General features: G+C 36.5%; 1 protein-coding gene across 2 annotated transcripts in view; it reads right to left on the bottom strand.

Moving 5' to 3' along the window:
• The window catches only part of CWF19L2 (CWF19 like 2, cell cycle control (S. pombe)), a 67958-nt gene that overhangs the window by 6932 nt on the left and 37864 nt on the right, over positions 1–23162 (bottom strand). For both annotated transcript variants that reach the window (XM_021380534.1, XM_021380543.1), the window contains exons 11-14: positions 22077–22202; positions 20745–20882; positions 3283–3495; positions 2555–2671 (exon numbers count right to left, since the gene is read on the bottom strand). In XM_021380534.1, coding sequence (XP_021236209.1) covers positions 2555–2671; positions 3283–3495; positions 20745–20882; positions 22077–22202 — 594 coding nt within the window. The remainder of the gene's footprint in view (positions 1–2554; positions 2672–3282; positions 3496–20744; positions 20883–22076; positions 22203–23162) is intronic.

Genomic DNA, 23162 nt, shown 5'->3' with positions numbered 1-23162 from the left:
CTCAGACAACGGAACATGCAAAAATTTATATATTTTTATATTAAAAGATTAGATGCATATTTACTTTGTCAAGTGAAGCAGATAAAAGTCTAAAACATGCATCATGTTAAATTCAAGCGCCTGAAGCCACACAATATAAAAGAACCTTTCTTGCTTTATTCCAACATGTCTTGAAAAAAAAATACCAGTAAAAATAGCTAAAACACATGCTCAATACAGTGTAATAAAAATGTGAGGTTTTTTTCTGTCAACAGCAATACCAAATATGGCTCTGGCATCATTAAGTTAGTTTGGTCATCAAGTAAGTATGTGCTTTTTCTCCTATGGAAGCCTTCCAGACTCCTCCTACTGAATTACACAGATGCTGCAAAATAACACATCCATCACCTCCTAAGTATTTTGCCACAAATAAATATTTAAACTCACAATTAATATATTCACAGAATTGATGAGTTAACAAACTAGCTGCATTTTCTAGCAAGGAAAAGCCCAGGATTGAATACAGAAACTGCATTTGCTTATCTTGTCTTTATCTCATTTTCCTTCCTACATACGTTTAGAAAAGCGATCATCTTTTATTTTGAACCATTTCTTCTACAACTCTATTTTGTTAAAAGACAATAGGTTAAATAGAGGATACAGGATAAATATATAGACCACTTCTCCCTAACACTTTGTTTATCCTTCTGATTGTACTCATTATGCTTGTTCCCTTATACAACTTTCTGCAGCATTTCTGTCATATAAAAAAGTTCTCCTTTTTGTTCCTCCTAGGGAGGAGAGTAATTTACAAAGCAACAACTCTCGGCCATAAGAATCAATTCTGGGAGTACCTGCGGAAAGTCAGAGAATCCATCTGCTAGACTTGAGGCAAAATCAAAGTTACTTAAGCCATTTAAAACTCATGGATTAACCTGATTTTAAACCTAAGCAACTGTGGAAGCAATTAACCTTTTCTCTACTTTGAAATAGTCTCCAATATTTTGATGCAAAACAGTCTGCAAGTTGTTTTTCCCTTGTAATAATCCTTACGGTGGAATTAAGAGAGAGGCTGATCACTGTCAATCTTTTAGGCAGAAGTTTCTTACATTTCTCCCTTTATTTTCCTTTTTCAAAGAAAACAAAACTCAAAAAACTTCAAAATGTCTTCATATGAAAGACAGCATGACCCATCACATTTGGCACTTTATTCTAATAAATCTTATAAAAAAAGAAAGAATTTGTATTCTAACAGAAACCTCACTGATATGAGTAAGAATGAAAATAGTTCTCTCTTGATATCTACCCCAATATCAGATTAGCTTTAAAAAAAAAAAAAAACTAATGTAAAATTTATATCTTTAGCAGGTGCTTCATTGTAAGTGATCTTTCTTCTCTGACATTCATTTTCTTAACAGTGCTAAGAAAGCAGTTATGACACCCTCTGTAAGGGATCAGCTGTCCCTATGTCATTCTTGACATGTTCCCCTATCCTCATCTCCAGGATCTCCAAGGATAGATGTTCTGCAACATTCTTAGACATTTTTTTTCTAGGCCTTATAAATTAAAACTTTTCTTCAATTTTTACTCTACATCTTCCTTTATCAATTTTTGACCATTAATTTCCATTTGTAATGTAATCACGTTCTACCCCTTAGTGGGATCAAAATGAGCTGACAAGGTGGAAACTATTAAAATAGACACTTATGACAAGTATCACAAAATCATATCATAGAATGACTTAGGTTGGACGGGACCTTAAAGATAATCTAGTTCCAATCCCCTGCCGTGGGCAGGGTTGCCATTCCCTCGATCACTCTACCCAGGGTCCCATCCAACAGTGATTGCCTCTCTGGGCAACCTGGTCCAGCAGCTCACCATCCTCTGAGAAAAAATTTTTTCCTAACATCTAATCTAAATCTCCCCTCTTCATAGTTTAAAGCCATTCCTCCTTGTGCTATTACTATTAGACTGTGTAAAAAGTTGGTGGTACTCCTGCTTGTAAGCTCCCTTCAAGCGTTGGAAGGCTGCAATGAGGACTCTCTGGAGCCTTCTCTTCTCCAGACTGAACAAGCCCAACTCCCTCAATCTGTCTTCATAGGAGAGGTGCTCCAGCCCTTTGATCATCTTCATGGCCCTCCTCTGGACCCGCTCCAACAGTTCCACATTCCTCCTGTACTGGGGCCCCAGGCCTGGACGCAGTACTCCAGCTGGGGCCTCATGAGGGCAGAGTAGAGGGGGACAATCCCCTCCCTCTCCCTGCTGCCACTCCTCTTTTGATGCAGCCCAGGATGCTGTTGGCCTTCTGGGCTGCAAGTGCACACTGCTGGCTCATGTCTAACTTTCTGTCTATCAGGACGTCCAAGTTCTTCTTGGCAGGGCTGCCCTCAATAAGTTCTTCTCCCGCTCTGTACTCATATCTGGGACTGCACTTGACCCAAGTGCAACACCTTGCACTTCGTCTTGTTAAACCTCATTAGATTTTAATGTACCTACTTTTCTAGCATGTATCATGTTATTCAAAACTATTTTATTTTACAAAGCTATCAGAACATGAGACATTTTATCAGCTGACCTGGATTTCTTCCCAGATTTCTTCATCCAAAAGAGTGGCTGCAGAATGGTGCTGTAAAGGAGCTATCAGGCAGTGACCTTCAATTAAGGACTGGTTGCTTGGTAGAGACAAGTATACCTATAAAGAGTAAACAAAAACTGAAGTGTCTATTATTCTAGTGTTAAAAATATTCTCATTGCTAAGGTCAAGAAATACATCACTTGCTAAAGTTCAAACCAATAGAAGCCATTATCTTCTACTTACAGGAAAGTATTTACAGCAAGGACTGTTATAAATCCAAATATTTTTACATATTTTAAAAGAATTGACAAAAATGAGAGGGTTTGGTTTTGTTTATTTCAAAGGATTTTAAGCTTAAGAATGAAATTCTCCACTTGGCTTTACTTGATACGACTGAGATACAGATCTTAATCAGTTCAAATTTCCTTCAGCGTGGTATGATTTACTCTTCCACAAATCCACCTGCAGTCTGTACTCAGATCTTTCATTATTGCTTTATGTTTTCCACAAATCAGAAGTTCTGATATCAAAGACTAGCTTCGTAATTCACAACAGATTCATATCTTTTTCTCCCTAATCCTTGAGGAATTCTTGAAATCAACTCAGGGAGAATAAGATGCAGAATAATCAAAGAAGCACCTGCGTTCTTTAACTTAGTCACTCTACCATTAACACTTATTTTCTTTCTTTTCTATATTTACTTTTGTGCTAAACTGCTATTTTCTTACCTTGGTACCAATTGCAATAATAAGATGTTTAGAAAGTTCACTGCTATCAAAACAGTAAGGACACTTTTCCATGCGTGCAGCAAGCTGTTGGTGCTCACGTATTGCTTTTCTTCTTTGTATTTCTTCCTCTTCCCCACTGCGTGCTTTTTTTGCTGCTTTGGAAACAAACATGTCATCCAGTGTGTAGTAGTCTCTGTCAGTTTTTTCCATAAACTGAAAAGACAGACAAAAAAAATTGTATTTAAATGTAAATAAGCAAGAAAAAAAAACATACTTAGCTCTTTGTAGTACCTTTTATGGAGAAAAGAATAAAGTGTGAAGCAGAAGCAGCACTGCTGCCTTCCATAGGGCATCTGCAAACCTTACTATTATCAGATACACCTCCCGAGAGCAGTCATACCCTGTTTCAGACAGCTTAGGTATTAAAGTACAGATGTTTAACAATAGGGAGAGGAACATATCACTGTATTCTATCACAAGTTAAGAGCTAGGTATTTCAATATTACCTTGACAAAACTCCAACTTAAAATAAATGCACAATTTTCTTTTAATCGTGTATTATCATACATTCTATTTCAATCTCTCCCCTCCTCTTCTTCCTTTCCTATTGCAACTATCACTGCCCACTAAATCATGAGCTGTAGAATAGCTAGAACATGAATCTATCCCTCATCTTCATGCTCTGTAAAAACATGCCAACGCTCTTCAAGTGAACAACACTAAGCCATTTTGTGAAGAAAAAAAGTCTTTGTTTTTAATACTTCGTCTTTCTTGAATGGATCTGTTCCTGGATAGGGATAATCAACACAACTAACTTTATCAGAAAGAAGGCTGAATAATTCATTTTTTTTGTTTGATAGTTAATTGTTTCATTTCAGGTAGGTGCCATTTATTTAAAAGGAAGCTCTGAAAATGCTTAGTATTTGTTATCAAGATGTGCTTGACGGTTAACGGTATCTTACAGGATCTTAATAACGTGGAAACCCACACAAAACGGATATATATCACCTGGACACTACTATAGAAGGAATGGTGTCTGTGTATAGAACTGGAGGTGATGCAGGGTTACAAGGTAAGGGCAACAAGAGACTGAAGAGAAAGAAAAGGAAAGGAAGAAATATATGCCGCATCATGGGACAAAATCAAATGACACAGATTTTACCAAGCTTCACCATGCAGCATACATGTGTGGGAGTGTGTATAGCATCAGCCTTAATCAGTCTTTGCTGACGACAAATAAATCCCACGTTGTCCTGTCGAAATGAAGACTTTGCAAGTCTTAATTACAAAGACTGACTGCAAAGCACTTAGGAAAGTATTTACCCACTTAGCTGTTTCAGCTTACTCTATACAGTTTTAAAATCATGTGCCAGTAATATCCTAAATATTCAGCATACACAACTAAAGCAAAAGTAAAAAGCTTTCAAAATAATTTTTACTAGTTTTTCCTCTCTAAATGAAGTCCCAATGCTGTAATAACCTACGCTATACCTGACTGTAATTTTTCCTTGAATAAGTTCAGTAATTTCCTTGTCAAAATGACAGAAAAAAATTCACAGTATATAGATCTCTTGATATTGGAGGTGCTAGACCTTCAGAGCATTAGCAGATTCATGTATGAGTAGTTTTGCTTCAAGAATTACTAGGTAAATGATAAAAGTGTATTTGCAAGAAATCCTAATACACATTAAAACACTGACTGGGGTATCTCTAGCAAAGGACTAGTACTAACTAAAGGCATTAAACATGTAAGTTATTTTCTGTGATTGTGTAAATGAAGTGCCTTTGTCATGATAATGAAAGAGAACCTCTTGAAAACTCTCTTAAGGCACTTAGAAACATCTGCCCAGGGAATAACTGAAAAAGAAAAGAAAATGAATATACGAGTCTTCAAGACTTGGAGTCCTGCTCTCTCATGCAGAGTAACACCAAAATCAATGATGTTGCTCAGCAGGTATTTTAGCTGAAGCTACATTATGCTCACAGAGCTGAACACAGCAACAAAACTGCATTTCCTCCCAGAAAGAGCTGGTTTGTACCTAAGACACTTTTTATTTAATAGTTTGAAATAAAATATTAATATCTGAGCACAAAAACAGATTTCCCATGCAGTTGATTTGCTAAATGTCTCTTCCTCTGAGTACAGAGGGTTCCTGAACGTAAGTATTGCAAACATTCAAAAGATTCAAAAAGATTTGGGGTCAAGGGTGTCAATAGAGAATTATGACTAACTGAAGTCTGATTTAAGAGGCTTCACTTCAAAAATAGTCTCTCAGATATTTTGGTTAGAGGCACTTCATTACTAAAGCAGACATTAAATCCAACTTAACAACATTAAGAACTCCATACTTCAAACGTTTGATATCTAGAATGTACAGCTAAATAATAATGAACCTTCAGACAGACCCCTTGTAACCATCTCCATTGTAATGAGGCCTACAAAGAATCCAGCCACAATGGACTGCTGGTTTATATACGTGACTTATGACACATAAAGTGGCAGCTTCATTCTATTTTCTCATAGATTCAAATCACATACTGTGTTTGGAAAGGTCTCCCTTCCACCTTCAGTAGCCGCTACTTAAGATAACAACAACATTAAAACCAATTATCATAATTGAAACACATTCTCCAAATAAAAGCAAATCTTTCATATATCCCATAAGCAGTTAGTTTAGATAACTTGCTAAGAAAGAAAAATAAAAAGACCACTCTTGTAGGGTAGATAATGAGCTTTCCTTCACAACCCACAGAAATCAGCTCTTACTCTTCCTGAATACTGCAAATCCCTGAAACAGACCAACGGTTTCTTCTGAAAAATGCTCAGTACTTTCAATACCAAGCAACTGCACACTAGCCTCCTTAATATTATTTTATGTAGCTCTACTACATTCCGCTGCTGATGTGCATTTCCTACTGAAAGCCACCATATATTAAAATCAACAGCTCAACACAGAGTTCTACTTTCGCTGTCTTACTAAAATTCTGTATTTCCGTATTTAAAATAAACAGGAGATTCTTGAGCTGCAGAAAAAATATTTAGTGGTTTAATCGTCAAAAAAATCAAGCCTCTGTTCTCCTGTCATACTAGGTAGGATAAGAAAAGTACAACTGGAGTTTCATTAAAAGAAATACAAATAAATACTACCTGTAGAATAGCACCACTGCATTATTACTTTTTTTCCCCCTCTTTAAATCAGTCTGCTGTGAGAATGCAAATAGACATGAAACAAGACAGCTGGCAGACTACAAAGAAAAGACAGAATAGAAATCAAAACCTTGGATATCAGAAATACCATACGCAGAACAAAATACCATCACTACTTTGCTTTCCTTGCACTTAGAAGGAAATACCTGGAAAGTCATGGAAATATCTGGTTTACTACGCATGAACTCTTTAACGTAACAGCACTCTCCAACTTAAAAATACTCTATGGATCCTATTAAGCAAGTCCCTTCCTTATACCAAAGGAACACAAGTCAAAAATCCTATCTACTGATGGAATTAATATTCATCTTATTAAACAGACTGGTTGATGTCTTACTTCAACAATGGATAAAGTGCTGTGTACAACAAGACACATGGAGCCCAAAACAGAAGGCTCATCTTAGAAGGAGTAACCTTTATTAAAATGCCATCTAAAGACCAGATGTGGTTTTCTCCTGGTGTAGTAATGAACAACATAAGACCACTATATTTGAAATGGTAACTCAGAAAGACCAAAAAGAAATGAAGACGCTGTTCTTCAGCAACTGTACTTTTCTGCATCATGTCTGATAATGAAAACACGGAAAAATATTTAAAATTCAGTGACTCAAACTTAGGAGTAGGTCTGAAGTAACATGAATCCAAATACATACATAACCTAGAGTGGTATCAATAAAATAAGAACAATTCAGGAGACTTAATAATAAGCTATAAATGCAACGAACAGAAGAAAAAAAGGAAAAACAAACAAACAAAACATAACAAAAAACACTGCTAGTAAAAGCTGGAGACCAGAAGAACAGGTGAGAAAGATTCCCCAGCTGCACCAGAGAGATGTCTCTGTGCCTTCTGAAAAATCTATCTGCAGCTGTTCAGAATTCAAAATTAAAAGTCCTCAAAGTGACAGGAAAGCGTAGAAAAAAAATAATGTATTCTATTCTAACAGCATTAAGCAGGCTTTATACAAAAGTGGAATCATTTGCATACATCGAGTGATGTACTGAACGAGTGTTCAATACTTTAGGATTTTCTGTAATGAACACATACAAAGCATCAGTGTGAGTTTCTAGTACAGCCTGGGGATTCCACCTGAGGTCTACCTGTACACCAGGCTACAGCAAGTCAGCAGAATGCCTCAAAGTTTTTGATTATTCCTGGAAATAAAAAGATGCGTAGAAGAGTTTGTACCAGTAAAAGCCATGACAGCCAGTGAGGAATGGCAATACTGAATGGCATTTAGAAGACAAAAATTTACTAGACTACATTCTAATGGCTCATTTTACTGAGATGACAACAAGCAAATTTGCAGATGTTAACTATAAAATAGTTATAAACAGGGAAAACTAATATATTGAGAACCAGTTTCAGACAGATATTTTAACAAAACTGAATAATAAAAAATACAAAACTTAATCTGGAAAATGCAATTTGTTTTAAGATGTGACACATTTTGTTCAACAAGATTGGGCTAAGCAAGTGAAGAAACTCAATAACAAAAACACAAAACTGCTTTACAGATGGGAACAAGTAAAGACAGGTTCCAATGCAATATTTTGACGAAAGAAGCCATAGTAAATGGATATTTAGAGAGAGCATGTACAGATCAGCTTCACATTACCACAGACTCTTTACCAGCAACAAACAAGACAATGAATCACAGAATCATAGTTGGAAGGGACTCGCAAGGATCACAGAACCACAGGAGTTGGAAGGGATCTCAAGAGATCATCAAGTCCAACCCTCCTGCTAAAACAGGTTCCCTATAGTAGGTCACACAGGTAGGTGTCCAGACAGGTCTTGACTACCTCCACAGAAGGAGATTCCACAACCTCTCTGGGCAACCTGTTCCAGTGCTCTGTCACTCTTACCGTAAAGAAGTTCTTCCCCATGTTAGTACAGAATTTCCTATGTTCAAGTTTTAGGTTTTTTCCTTATCCTATGTTCAAGTTTTAGGTTTTTTCCTTATCCTAGCACTATGCACCACCAAGAAGAGCCTGGCCTCATCCATTTGCCTCCTACCTCCCTTTAGATATTTATAAACATTTATCAGATCTCTTCCCAGTCTGGTTGGCACTTTTGGCTGCCAGAGCATACACTGAAATATTATTACAGATCCTACTACAAAAACAGAAGACAGTAAGGAATGCAAGGCTGTTCAAGAAACCAACATCTCTGTTTCAGATATTAAGTGTTTGAAACAAACAGGAGCTAAGATAAAAGTTATTTCAACTTGCTTGTGCAGTAAAGAAAAGCCTCGTCATTAGTAATTCATGTCCAGCCGTAAGCTCCTCAAGCAATATAGCTTTGACTTGTCAAAGAACAGACAAGGAGGAAGTGGAAAAAGGAAGGGTTATTATTACTACTATCATTCCCCTTTGTCACACGTTTAACAAGATTACAAGACCTCTGTTCACACACACCAATGCACAGTGCCATATCCTGCAGTTTCAAGACAGAGACCCAGTTACAGACGGTCACCCTGTCCCCAGATCTTCAGTTCTTGTCATGTTTTATCACATTCTTTAGGTAATTTTACAAAAGTGTTAAAATGAGATATATTTTCACCACTAAAAAAGCATCATGAATGGAATAACAATTTCTTTGCAAATCCCGTTATAACAACATCTGACAACTAAGGTCAGAAACGTAAAGACAGGCAAAACTATCATCCAGCAAGAATTGTGTATTCCTATTGAAATAAGATACGCTACAAATTTCTGCCAGCAAATCCATTCAGCAAAGCTTTTGCTGTCTTAAAAGTCATAAAAACAAACAAAAATTATATTTAGTTCATAATATTGCAACCGTAGCAATGAACATCAACACATTCTCTGCCAGCAGCAGTTACAAAGCTCTATTTTTCTTTATTTAAGAGCATAATTCCTTAAAAATGATTTTCCCCCAAATGCTGCAGATGACAAACGTTTATTTGACAGCACTGAAATACAATAAAATGCAGGTGCTACTACAGAATAGATGGTACTCTTCAACTACTACTCTAAATATTGGCTTAAAAAAAAAAAAAAGTTATTCAGGAAGAAAATGGAAATTCTCTCACCAAAAATTTAGACTCTTATAATAAGGTGTCTGGCATGCTTTGCCAATTGCATTACTTGGCTATAACAAAATCACTCAGATCAAGTTACTGGGGAATTGAAAGAATAGCAAGACAGTATTCTCCAAAATGCCAGAAGGGAAGCAAGTAATCATTTAGAAACTTATTTATTTCATAAATATGTTCTTCCATACAAAACACACAGCTAGAACAAATCCAAAGAAGGAACCATGCTGAGGTGTTGCTGGAAAGACCCTGTGCTGCAACAAGTGAAGTATCACACCTGTTAAAAAAGTCAATGCATTCTGGAAGTTGTGCATTTAGTTCCCCAGCCATGCCTGATGCTACCTACGCAGGCACACTGTATTTTGTGCCACACAGAGAAACAGGCAGTCACTTATGTAGCACTTTAAGTTTGGATGTCCTAAGAATACCACTGACCAGCTCAAAGTTAATATTAGAAATTCAGACACCCATAAAGACAATGTACCTCAAGCTGTTGTTTCCACCAGACAAAGGCCTAAAACTAGAGCTAACCTGACACCCTCATAAGAGAAAGCATTTTCTCAGTCCCTTGTCTTTTGTTTCCCATTTCACTTTTTTGGGAGGCCCTGTAGGTCACAATCTTCCCTCATAGGTGCACTCTATTTTCCAACTTTTCCTTCTCTTTTGGCAAGTAACAATTAACCAGAGAATACACAGGCAGCTTTCACCTCCTAGCACCAGACAAAATGACACAGACTCCTACACTTCATGGCATGCAGTCATGAAGTCTCTCCCATCTACCTGGCAGAGAATATGTTTTCCAAATCCAGGTGCAGTTTCAGTTTAACCAACATCGACAGCATCATTAATTTGCTTGCCCTGGCCTATGAAAGGTCTGCAATATACAAACATTTAGCAATAGTCAGGGAAGACACCCAAATTTCATTCAGGAGAAAACAAAAATCCCCTGGACTTTCACTTAGACAGCTCTACTACAGCATAAATGTGGCAGACTCCCTGCCCCCCAAAAAAGAGAGAGAGAGAGATCTCAAACCATTCAGTACTGCAATTCAAGAAAATATTAGCGTATGACAATACATAAAAGAGAATAATTTGAGATGGAAAAGTTACAACGTTGTGTTGTATTTTCTGATGAAATCTTTCACATATTCTTATTATTCATGTTAATTACTATATTACATAAGTAGTTTCATTATATAATATTCATTTCATTAAACATTTGATTTTTTTTTCATTTTTACATTATTGAAGCCAGTAGGCATCTTGGCATGGGGCTGCTTATGAAAGTAACTCTCACAAATCTGTACTCAGCTCACTCCATGTTCAGCCTCATTTTTCTGCCAACACATGTTCAGAAAACTGGAACTGTATGTCAGTTTAATTTTATATTGATTCTGTTTTTCTTATTGCTACAGTAAAACCCCTGGAGTCTTACACGCTGCTGGCAGCCTCTGTATTCAATCTGGAGTGTGCTGTCTCTTATCTCTCCCTCTGCTGGTAATACTAGCTCTTCGCTGCACCCTATGGAAAGAAAGCCCTACTAAAGAATTTAGTATCATTTGAAAGTAAACCTCAAGTCACAGAACTCCTATTTAACAGGGATTACTCCTACATAATACACTGATTGCACCTCTTCCTTTTCAGATTTCCTCTGAAATTTCCTTTAATTCCATTAAATGCAATTAGCATGGTAGCAAAATATACCTGCCTGTTTCAGATGATTTATTTTCAGCTTATTTTCTTGTTCTATTTCGTATCTAAGTGTTGAACTTCTGCTTCTGTTTTTCTCTTTAACACAATCATATTAAAGTTACTTCCATATAAGCCAATAAAAGTGCATCTGCTTGGAAAATCTGTGAAAAACCTCTATAGATTGTATAAAATGTATCAGTTTGATTTTAAATTGCCATGGCAACACTGACGTCTTCAACTTTAAATGACAGAGTTAATATTTGTGGAATGCTGTACTCATAATATATTTTGGGAAGCTGCAAAAAAGAATAAACTATTATTTTAGAATATAAATCTGAGTGACATAAGAACATCTCACCACGCTTAAATTTAAACGTACTGTTTACAACAAAATCACCATAGAAATAAGTCTTTCTCATCTCAATATGGCTTGAGCAAATACAGTCTAAGTTAAACCTTTATCATGTTAATTTTGTTACTGTAACTCCAACCTTCCTACAACCACAGAAACTGAATTTGTAGGTTTAATTCAACAAATAATTTCACACACTGGCATTTCCCAAACTTCTCTTCCTAGTAAAACAGCACAGTAAGCACATAGCATCAAAGAATTTTTGCATATCAACACAGTATTTTTGAGGTCTGTGTCGCTGACAGGAGAACATTATGAACAATTCTGATGAGCAAGGTAGTTCCGGGCCACCTCTGAGCAGCAGAAAGTCAAGCAAGAAGCAAACAACCGACCACTGTGCAATGGTTAGGGAGCACACGTCTTGTTTCAGTTATCTGAAATGAAAACTGCATGTTTTGCTATAATTAGATATCAAGACAGATAAAACTTTATCTGCAAGCCAATGAAATGAAATGTAAGCCAAGCAAAATACCTTCAACCTCAGAACGTTGCTGTTAAAAGTACAAATGTTTAGCATGTAACTTTGCAGTTATCCATGTCCTTGATTTTAAGGCACAAAACAGGCTGTCCTGCACAAGTCTTCGTTTGTAATTTATCTGGTAATTTTAACATAATTCATAAAGAACACAAAAGGTCTACACAGTCATTTAACATGGACTGTATCTACAGAGATCCTCTTTTTTCCAGATTTTCTTTTCTAACCTACCTCTCACGACTTGGATTTGGTTCCAAGAAACGGTCTTAACTCAGTGTCCACCCAATACACACAGAAAGCTGTTTTCTGCATTCAACTGAAGCCAAGTGAAACACAGAACAAGAAAAATGAATCTTTTTCTCTCAGGTTTCTGTATTAATTTTTCCACAGTATGCCGCATGCATGCCTAGATCTTCAAGTAAATGTAAAAGCAACAATGCAGAGAGCTTTGCAAGAATGTTATCGTGTCTATTAAATACTGCCCTAGAAAGGCTTCACCGGGTGAAGAAAGAACAAAAAGTTTTATTACCTAAGAGTAGCAGCAGCAGCATCCTGCATTTTTTCAGTTTAGCTTGTAAAGTGCTTGCAGACTGTTATTTTTATTTATGGTGACAGAAATGCAAATAGGTACAATAGACAGGTTCACACAGCGAGAGAAAATGATAAAGCTGAAAGCAATTTTCCATTTTACAGATTCAAACCAAGGAAAGGCAACGTGCAAATTCCCTTTTTGGAAATCTATAATACCAGTACATCTCTTCAGTAAATCCATAAATGAAGGCCAGCATTACTAATGCCATTTTGTAGTTTAAATAAATGCATTAAGGATTTCAATTCATGTTACAAATTACTGCAGAGATCTTTAAATAAAATTAGTTTATGGCCAGAAATTAAAACGGTCTGATGAACAACAGAAATTAATATTTCTCAGTTGCTTTTAGTAAAATTTCATCAAAAAGAAAAAAAAAATCCCAGGTAGAATTTCTGCAGCCAAATAAAATGTAATTTCTATTGAGGTACCATTCCAGCAATTAGTCTCCATACACCCACAAGCATCTATTGACGAAATGAAAGGATTACATACATTTTAACAGCATGAATTTGGGAAAACTGAACTACTTATAAGAGTCGAGGGCAGAGGAACTACAGAGAAGCTGCTTAAAGCTAACAGTAGTAAAAACTGAATACTTCACATATATTTTGTATTATCAAACTGTCAGTAAAAAAGCATCATTTTTCTATTTATTTATTTAGCATTTTTGTATCCTTTAGTCAGTAAGAAGCAGTAAGAAGCCAATCTGCTCTCCTTGCTGAATAAAGTAAAAAGGAGAAACACATCTGCTTCAAACTTTTGGTTTTCTTTAGGCATTGCTGTTAAATTTGAAAGAACCAGCTTTTAAGGCCTACTTTTTTCCATCTATTGAAAAGACTGGTGTTAGGTATTTTATTCCTGTTACTTAAATAAAAAAAAAGCTTCTTCACCACTGAAAACTTAATTATGTTTCTAAGTTCAACATATTAGCATGCATAGGACAGCTGTGGCAGAGGCTGTACTTACAAACTGAGATAACAGAAGTCTGGGCCAATCTGCTGCAAAAAAAAAGCCAAAAAGTAACAGGGCAAGAAAATGCTAAGAACAACAGGGTTGTATTAGATCCAGATCCAGAATATGAAGAATGAGCAAAATCAAACTGATACATTGGAATTTGCTTTTCATCTTAATTTAAAACATAGCTCAACAGAAAAAAAAAAAAAAACAGCAAGGAGATGGCATACCTCTTCTGTCTGACTTTAAGGAGCTCCTGAAAAAGACTTTACGGGTGGATAAAAGGTTTGTTAGGACTAGCATGGCTTGAGCACAACAGATGTTTAGTCTGCAAAGCTGAACGGCAGTGAGGCATGAGATAATGTCATATTGACTTCATTTTCCAATGGGACTGTAGTAAAAATACACCCTGTATTTCTTTCTTCAGATGCAGTTGTCTTGCCTGTAGTGCTAACTTCCTCTACCTGAGTAGCCACGCCTAAGAAATCACAATAACAACTCTACAAAAGCAGTTCAGACGGCTAAGATGAATGAAATTATTCAGCAGAGCTGTAACGGATAGGATTTCCCTTCTCCCATCCTAGGTAGGATCTCATTTACACACCTTCAGCACTTTCCTCCCATTGCTCTTCTGAAAGATGGCAGATTCATCTTTATGGATATGTTTTCTGCCCAAATGGAGGCACAAGAAGAAAATAATTTATGTGTGTCAAAGTAGCGTACCATGCTATCATACCAAAACTGATAAAAGATGTTTGGTTGCTGGAGTTCCTGCTGAACACAAAAGTTCCTTGCTGAATCGACATAGGAGATACAAGATTTTTTGAAGATTGTCTCACTGAGCTCCCAGATAACAACAAAGATGCTCGGTGCAGTATGGGTTTATAAAGCAAATACAGAAACCAACACTTCATCCTAAGGTTGACCTTGTGATGCTGCAAAGAAGAACGCATTCTACCTAAAGATACAGAAAACTGAGGATGCCTAGAGCCAGTTTCTTAATTTAAGATGAAGACACAATCACCACTGGGTGAAGATCATCACATTTTGTAGTGATGATCTACACAGAAATGATCAAGGCATTTGAGATCTTAACAAAGGAGAGAAACTAGCATTTATAATGCTCCTTTTTATGAAAACCAACAAAAAAAAAATCTTAGAAACTTAGATGTGAGATTGCATGGTACTGCAGGACTTTGGCACCACTAATTATGATTTGGACAACTAAAAACACATTGCACTTATACAGCAGAAAGCATAACCTCACCTCGAGCAGTAACTGACATAAAGATGTACTTTGGGCACATGCTCTAGCTCATTTAGCCTGTAAGATGAACGAAATTATTCAACAGATCTCAATCTTCTCTTAAAAGATTTAGCCAAGAGCTAGTCATGAAGCTCATTCTAACAAAATCATGTGATGTAGTGCCTCTTTGTCTAGTAAGAAAAAAGAACCACAGTACAGCTGATCCAAAGTCACTGCAAACTTCAGAGCCAACACAAACTAAAAAAAAAACAGATACATAAACTAGAAAACACTCATCCAACATTGCTAAGAAATTTTATCTTAAACGAACAAACAAATAAAAAAAATAGAATAAAGCACACTAAACTCATATGTACACTGTACTGCATTCTGACTATTTTACATTGCAAAAATCAATCTCAAGTAATAGCTAAAATGTTTGGGGAAAAAACCCTACAATTGACACTCCTGCTACACATTTGCAGCTCTCAGCAATTCTCCTAATGCAGAGGAGAATTCTCTCAGCATGTGGAAATCCTGAGACATGACCGTATTTAGATTTCCATATTCAATAATTACCAGTGAAACTGTAGTTTACAATCACCATATCCTTTCTCCTCACACTCACAGTAACAGCCTCCAAAGTATCTTGTGCTCTACAATACAAGTTCTACAGTTTCCTTCATTTACTGCTTGAATGAAAACCTCCATCATGTTAAACTCTGGTCCGTGACCATTTTACATATTATTAGATACAGAAGTATCATAGAATCATAGAATGGCCTGGGTTGAAAAGGACCTCAAAGATCATCTAATTTCAACCTCCCTTCTGTGTGCAGGGTTGCCAACCACCAGACCAGGCTGCCCAGAGCCACGTCCAGCCTTGCCTTGAATGCCTCCAGAGATGGGGCATCCACATCCTTGGGCAACCTGTTCCAGTGCATCACCACCCTCTGTGTGATAAAATTCCTCCTAACATCTAACCTAAACCTCCCTTGTCTTAGTTTAAAACCATTCCTTCTTGTCCCATCACTATCCATCAAGTAGTTGCTTTCTATGACAATTTTTAAACTAATTGTGACTTCTATTCTACCAGTTGCCTTTTCCCCACTTAAGCTGAAAAAATGTTAGGTATTCTTCAAACATCCACCATTCTTTGCTTTTGGGCACACTTGGGTATCCTTCAAGGTATGGGAGCATCACTGGCACACTATAGTAGCATTATGTGCTTTAAGTTGGTCACAAATTCCCATCTTTCTAAATCCCCCAAATTGTGTTTATCTTTTCAGTCACACTGGTGCTGAGATGATTGTTGTGTTACATTCACATTCGAGTTTCACCTAGCTTCATCATTATCATTCATCTAGGATGAGAGGAAATGGCTAAGGTGTAGCAGGGGAGGTATAGGTTAGATGTTAGGAGAAAATTCTTCCCAGAAAGAGAGGTGAAGCACTGGAACAGGCTGCCCAGGGAGTTACCGTCCCTGGAGGAGTCCAAGAAAAGGGTAAATGCAGCAGAAAGGTTTAGAGGGCATGGTGGTGGTGAGCTGACAGTTGGACTCAATGATCTTAGTGGTCTCTTCTAACCTTAATGATTCTATAATTATCACCATTCTACATGAATCAATTCTGACTTTCATCTGAATTCACTGTCAAGATACCTATGATGGAATCTCTTTCCCTGTATTTTAGAGGTCTGTAGCACAATCTTGTGTGTCTGTGCTGGCACTCAAAATAGGACAGATGACTCACACCACTCAAATACGTACTTCTCTCCAGTGACTTTCTGAAGTGAATCTCAAGAATCAGTTCAGATGTAAGTTTTATAATGCTTTTTGTTTTGAAATCTTCAACTCTTTACAGCGAGTTCTAGTTTTAACAGACCTGAATAACTATGTAACAATAACAAAATGTCAGATTATAAAGTACCGCTTCTTCCTGATGGTTTCTGTACATGTTGAACAAAAGAGATTACTATGGAGTCCACTAGTAACCTCCTTTTATGATTTAAAAAAAATCATTTATCCCTGTCCTCTATTTTCTATTTAAAGATTGCTATTGTCATTGCCATCCTTTGTTTCTCAGCACCATGGATGAATAAAAGCTGAGGACTACTTGGTTTTAGTCACTTGTTATTATTCCTCTCAAATTCAAGTTTGGGTTTAAAATGGATGGATTTTTATATAATTGAGTTAAATTCCATTTCACTGATTCTACTGATCATTTATTCCCCATAAATAATCACTCATGCAAAGGAATCTCTCTGACCATTTATAGTTAATGCTAGAAACAGAGTCATCTAGGCTGGAAAAGGCCTTCAAGATCAAGTCCACCACTAAATCACTCCCCTAAATTCCACCTCCACATGTCTCCTAAATACATCCAGGAATCACGACTCTACCACTTCCCCTTCCAATGCCTAACCTAACCTCTCTCGCCATGAATAAATTCTTCCTGATATCCAGTCTAAACCTCTCCTGGTACAGCTTGAGGTTGTTTCCTCATGTCCTATCACCTGTTGCCTGAGAAAAGAAACCAACACCATTCTCACTGCAATTTCTTTACGCATAGCTGTAGGAGCTAACTGGCCTCCCCTCAACCTCCTCCTCTTCAAGCTAAATAGCCCCAGTTCCCTCAGTTGCTCCTCAAATGCAACTAGTTCACTAATTCTTCTATTGAGCACTTATCTTTCCTAAATGCTTTATTTATACCTTGATGGGTTCTTTTTAACACAACATTCCTGCAGGCAACATCCATTGAGTTTAATCCCCATTTTTTTGGTTTTAGCAAACTCAAAATATTGACTCAATATAATTCCCTCAAGATCATTTTAAAATCTTTCTTATCAAAGCTTACTTCTATAGCCTGCTAGGCTCAGGGTCTTTTGCATTCCTCTTACCTGGATGTGGCAAGTACTTTTAAAATAATGGCTGGGTCATAGATTTGATTTTCCTATTAACCTCCAAAAGCACTTTACTTTTACGTTCATTCAACCTTGGATTTATTTTTAAATAAGTTTTATCCCATTCTGGGGAGGCATTCCCTCCCTTAAACTGTTTTGTCAGTGGCACATATTTGCAGTTAACATTTAGTGCTAGAGTTTCTTAACAGCCTGCAAGCCAGATCACAGCCTGAACCTGTGGTCGAGCACCAGGTGACAAGCTCCCAAACCCAGGGAGCTCAGGTGCAAGCAATGCACCTGAGTGACCAAAAGGGCTGGAGCCTGGATCCATCCCTCCTCACCTTCATTTAAGGAATAGCAGCTAAGGGCGTAGCATCTCCCTCATCTTATGCTCTGCTTGAGCTGTCATTGGAAGGGGTGAGCCCATTTTCTTTCTTTTTTTTACCTGGTATTACTCTGTGGTGTTTGTATCCAATAGAAGTCACTGTCATTGCCTTTTTTTGTCATGCAGTACTTTTAAACTTTCAGTAAATGGACTCTGCATTTTTTTTTTTTTGGAAATGCTTCTCTTTAGAAGATAAACAGTATATTACATTTTGTTTTTGTCTACCATATGTATGCAGAAGTTCAGTTGCCAAAGTTCATGATTACTTGTACAGAATCTTTATTTTTAAAATAGCTACAAACCAATGCCCAGCTATTTCTGCACCATTCCCACCTGGATCAAATTTCAGCAATGTCCCAGAAAACCTTACAACGCATGTAACTCAAATCTTTAAGGAACAGACTGTAGACACAAGACTGCTTACCAAAAATGTTATACAGGATTCAAGGTTTTTTGTTTTCTTCAAATTGAATAATTCTAGCTCATACCTTTTAGCAGTAGGGACAGATAATAGAATGGAAGATAAGAAGCAGCTGAAAGGAAGTAGCAGGAGATACTCAGTCCAGTCCCCAATTATCCTAACAATCTATAAACAAAAAGCAGAGAAATACCAGCTACAGCTGTCTTTGTGTGTTTTTTTTCGTGTTGTGAAGTCAGAAAAATATATAGATGATGCATCGTTAAATATGTGACCTGTTCTTATACTCTAGGTCCTCACAGTTGAAAACTGATTACTGGGCTGAGTGAATCTCAAGTATGGCTGTTCTTATAAGGAGTATTCAGTCATCAAGAACTAAGAGGATTTGCAACACCTCAAAGCTGAAAAGAAAGGACAACAAAAAAACTAATGTGCAAGAACAAAAAATTCAAAGAAAAATTATCAAAATTTTCCCTTTGAAGACTTAGAAAACTAAATAATACAGAAGCCCTTGATCTCCCTCCCTCCCAGTTTTTCTTTCTTCCCTGCATACAATCCAGTCCTTACATTAATAATTACCTAGTACAGCAACAAAAGTACAAAAACGGTAACTAAACATGCAAGTGTTCTTTCCAGTTTGAAGCAAAGAAACTTGGGCTCAATAAATACATATACAAAAAGTACTTCCAACTAGTTTTAGAAATTTCAGAAGTAAGCTATTTCCTTACACATATACATATTTCTCAGAAAAGTCCAAATGGCCTTTCAGTTGAGTGTGGAAGAATCCAAATGAATGAGTATTTCTGGTTTTGGGAGCAGTCACCACTACTAAGACGTAATAGCTTCTTCAGGTGCTCTGAAGAGGGAATTCTACTGTTACCAAACTCAGCAAGAATGAATTAGTCTGGTTATATTTTCACACTTCAGAAAAGAATCAGTCCACAGAAATTTAAGCAAACCTGTATGCTATTCCATGGAAGTAGTCATGTGACAACATCAGACAAAACACATGACAAATTAAGCATGCTAATGCTAATTTCAGTTTAAATACTGAAATATGAGTTTACCTTCATACTCAGATTTGAACTTTTTTTTAACATTCAGCCACATATGAATTTTTTTTCATAAACACAAAATGCACCACCATTTCTCATGAAAGATACCTTATCTAAAGAAAATAATTAAAGGAAACAAGATAATACAAAGAGGAATAAGTTTCTTGAGTTAAACGCTGACTACTTCTCTCTGCTAACCCTACATGCTAATAAGAACAGTATGAAGTTCTACTGTGTCCTTGTTTTCATTCACTTCTACGTTTGCATGGTGAAGATATAATTACCTAGCGTATATAAGTAATATCTTGCACAAGTAGAATGGTTTTCAAGCAAAGCTTTATACATTAGGTGTTTTTTGGGAGGAAGGGTAAAGAAGGAAATAATTTTGGCAACAACACATTCATTTAGAACTGGATCTCAAGGGCATTTCCCCCCCCCCCCAGTGTGCTAATGGGAGAGAGGAATGAGAGCTACCAGAAGCAGCTGAATTAGACTAAATTAGATGCATAAAGCATACTACTATCTAAAACTCTGATAACCTCTCCAGAAGAACTTCCTGGCTGATGGTATATCACAACAGATTAAATATTTTCTACTGGACGTTATCTGACTGTTTCAAGTTACACCATAAGAATATGAATATAAAGCAAAACTAAACAAATACAAAACCACTTTTATGGTACTCTCCAGGATTCTAAGCACTTAAGAAAATGCTGCTCTTATTTGTCACCAATCTAGGGAAAACATACTTTGTTGGGTATTAAAAAAATTAGCATACAGCACACTAAGAGAATTTACCTCAGAAGCTTAAAAATCAGTAGGCAGAGCAACAGAACAATCAGCTCACGAAGGAACTGAACGCATCACATTTTCTGCGTGCACACACACGTTTCCATGACTTTGAGAATGTCAACAAGATCATCCAACAGACTTGATCGTTACTCAAGACAATGAGAATTCTCACTGGAAAGCAACAAACCTAGCACAGCGAGACTCTATTGTCTTCTCAATACTTCTGACAGTAAAATGCTCAATCAAAAACCTATACATTATCACACCTTACCTTTGATGCCATACGCATGAACAACGCATTTTGATCCTCTGCTGTTCTCATCTTCTCATTTTTGACTAAATCCTGCAGGCTCAGACTGTCATCATCCTGAAAATATCTTACTCTTTCTTTATCTACATGAGTTGCAACCTGGAAACAATGAAAATAAATATTAACCTAGTGAAAAAGTTCAAGTATGAAATCCAGACCCTGACAATTTCAAGGATTTTAAAGAGTAAAGGATCAGGCTAAACACATCTGAAACAACTGGGCTTGCTGCTTCATTTGACCTAAGTAAAAGAGAGTTTTTCACTTTCTCCAGTTGTTTCAGTATGCCTAAGTAAAAATATTGCCTATAGCTCCTATATCCTCAGGCTGTCAGAGATTACCACTAAGGAAAGACGCAGAGTAATTCACTGAAAACAGCTGATCAGTTCACAAAGATGGAATATTCCAAACAGTAAATTCCATTATTTACAGTAGCTTAAAAAAAAAACAAAAAAAAAAAACAAGCAATTACAAACACTACTGAAAATCTGTACAAATGCAATACCTCTGCCATCTTAGAGTACACAAAGAAACAGTTTGTTCTTCAGAGCAGGACTAAGCTAAATACTGAAGAAGGACATGGTAGGATATGGTCACTAACCATATGCCAAAGGTGGCACGTTTCCAAAACAAAAACAACAGGAGGATTACAAACAATTCCTTGTCTCTTGTACATTTCACTCCTCCATAGCACTATTACAAACTGATCTGTCTTACCAATCAAGTACATACAAGAAATATAGAGGTACTGAATTCTCCTCCAGCCCCAAGGTCAAAGCAACAGTTTACTGTTGGCAAGCAAATATCCAAATAATAAAATGTTGCTCCAGCTTCCAAGATTCATGCTGTCCCTCCAAACACTTTTCTATTAAGGTTAGGTCATAATTTTTATTATCATCAGCAGCATTTTTTATCAGGAAAAAAGGGAAAATTAGTCAGGGAGAACATTTTAGAAATATTCAGCTCTGCTAAACTTTACTATTTACAAACATTATGTAACATAAACTACTTAGCTAAGAGACTGTGAGAATCTGAAAAAAAAAAAAAGGCACTACTTCATAGTACATTTAAATAAGCCTTAAAATGGTCCCTAGGGAAATGTAAGTCTGAAAATAAACTTAATATATGCTTAATAAATATGTACTCTATCACTTAATTACAATCATCATCTGAAGGGAACTTTTAACTACCTATTGACATTCTGATAAGACACTCACATTGATTATTGCATCACACAAGTACATCTACAAAATCATTTTAGAATTACACTCCTTAATACTCACTTATAAAACTTACCATCTGCCTCTTTCTCCGTCCTCCTTTAGGCTCCCTTGGTTCAGCTGATGCCATCACAGGCCATGCCCTTCCACTTTGATCTGTTCTGACAAGGATCACTTGCTCATCTTCTTGATGCCTTGAAGCCTGTATCAGGTTTTAAGACATACTTTAAAAAATAAAAAACAGACAAAAACAAAAGAAACACCTAATCCCACATTAAATAAACATTTTAAACCCTAAATTAACATTTTAAACCCTAAAGATTAAAGAACAAATTATCTTCTTGTTGCATGTTTATTATAAGAAGGTACTATTACATTACACACACAATGAAAATGAACAGTATATTGAAAATGTATCCAACTAGTCAAGTCCAGAGTAAACATGTTTTTCTAAAAATAATTAACCTTGTATTCTTGCTTCTTTCTCATAAAGCTTCATTCCCAAAAGGATGAAACACAACACTTCTGAAAACTTCAACAGAGTATATTGAATTAATTTACAAAACCAACCCAATGGTGTGCTTCCAAAAAACATCTGAAAAGCTCTAGCAATTTACCACTTCTGCTGCGTTTTTTATGGGTGGTTTTGGTTTGGGATTTTTTTTTCTTGTTTGTTTTATCTTGGGTTTTTATTTGTTGATTGGTTGATTTGGGTTTGTTTGGTTTTTTTTGGAAGGGGGGAGATTTGGTGGTTTTTGGTTTTTTTTGTTTGTTAGTTTGTCCAAAATTTGGCAAGCAAGCTAGCCAAAACATTGACTATTACTTTTGAATACATCCCATTAGATCAGACATTCATTTCCTGCCGACGTGGCACTGTAATATGGAAAGAAATTTACAGAGTGGTCCTTACTATCAGATATATATACAGAAAGTTAAAACCAAAATTACTGGTAATGTTGGCCTGACTTTATCAGAACTCATGAAGCAGGATGCCAGTTACTGGTTTCAGCTCAATTTGTCAGCCAGCAACAGGAAAATAGACAGCAAAGTCTCTATCATTCATATGAACACACAGGAGACTCCTTCATATTCTTGTACAAACACTTCACCAGATAATGTAATTCCTTGTTATACTGGACATTTTCAGAACTACAAAGCCAGT

The sequence above is a fragment of the Numida meleagris genome, chromosome 1, assembly GCF_002078875.1.
Source record: "Numida meleagris isolate 19003 breed g44 Domestic line chromosome 1, NumMel1.0, whole genome shotgun sequence".
Classification (NCBI taxonomy): domain Eukaryota; kingdom Metazoa; phylum Chordata; class Aves; order Galliformes; family Numididae; genus Numida; species Numida meleagris.
The sequence above is the reverse complement of the archived record's forward strand: the minus strand, read 5'-3'. Positions and strand labels throughout refer to the sequence as shown.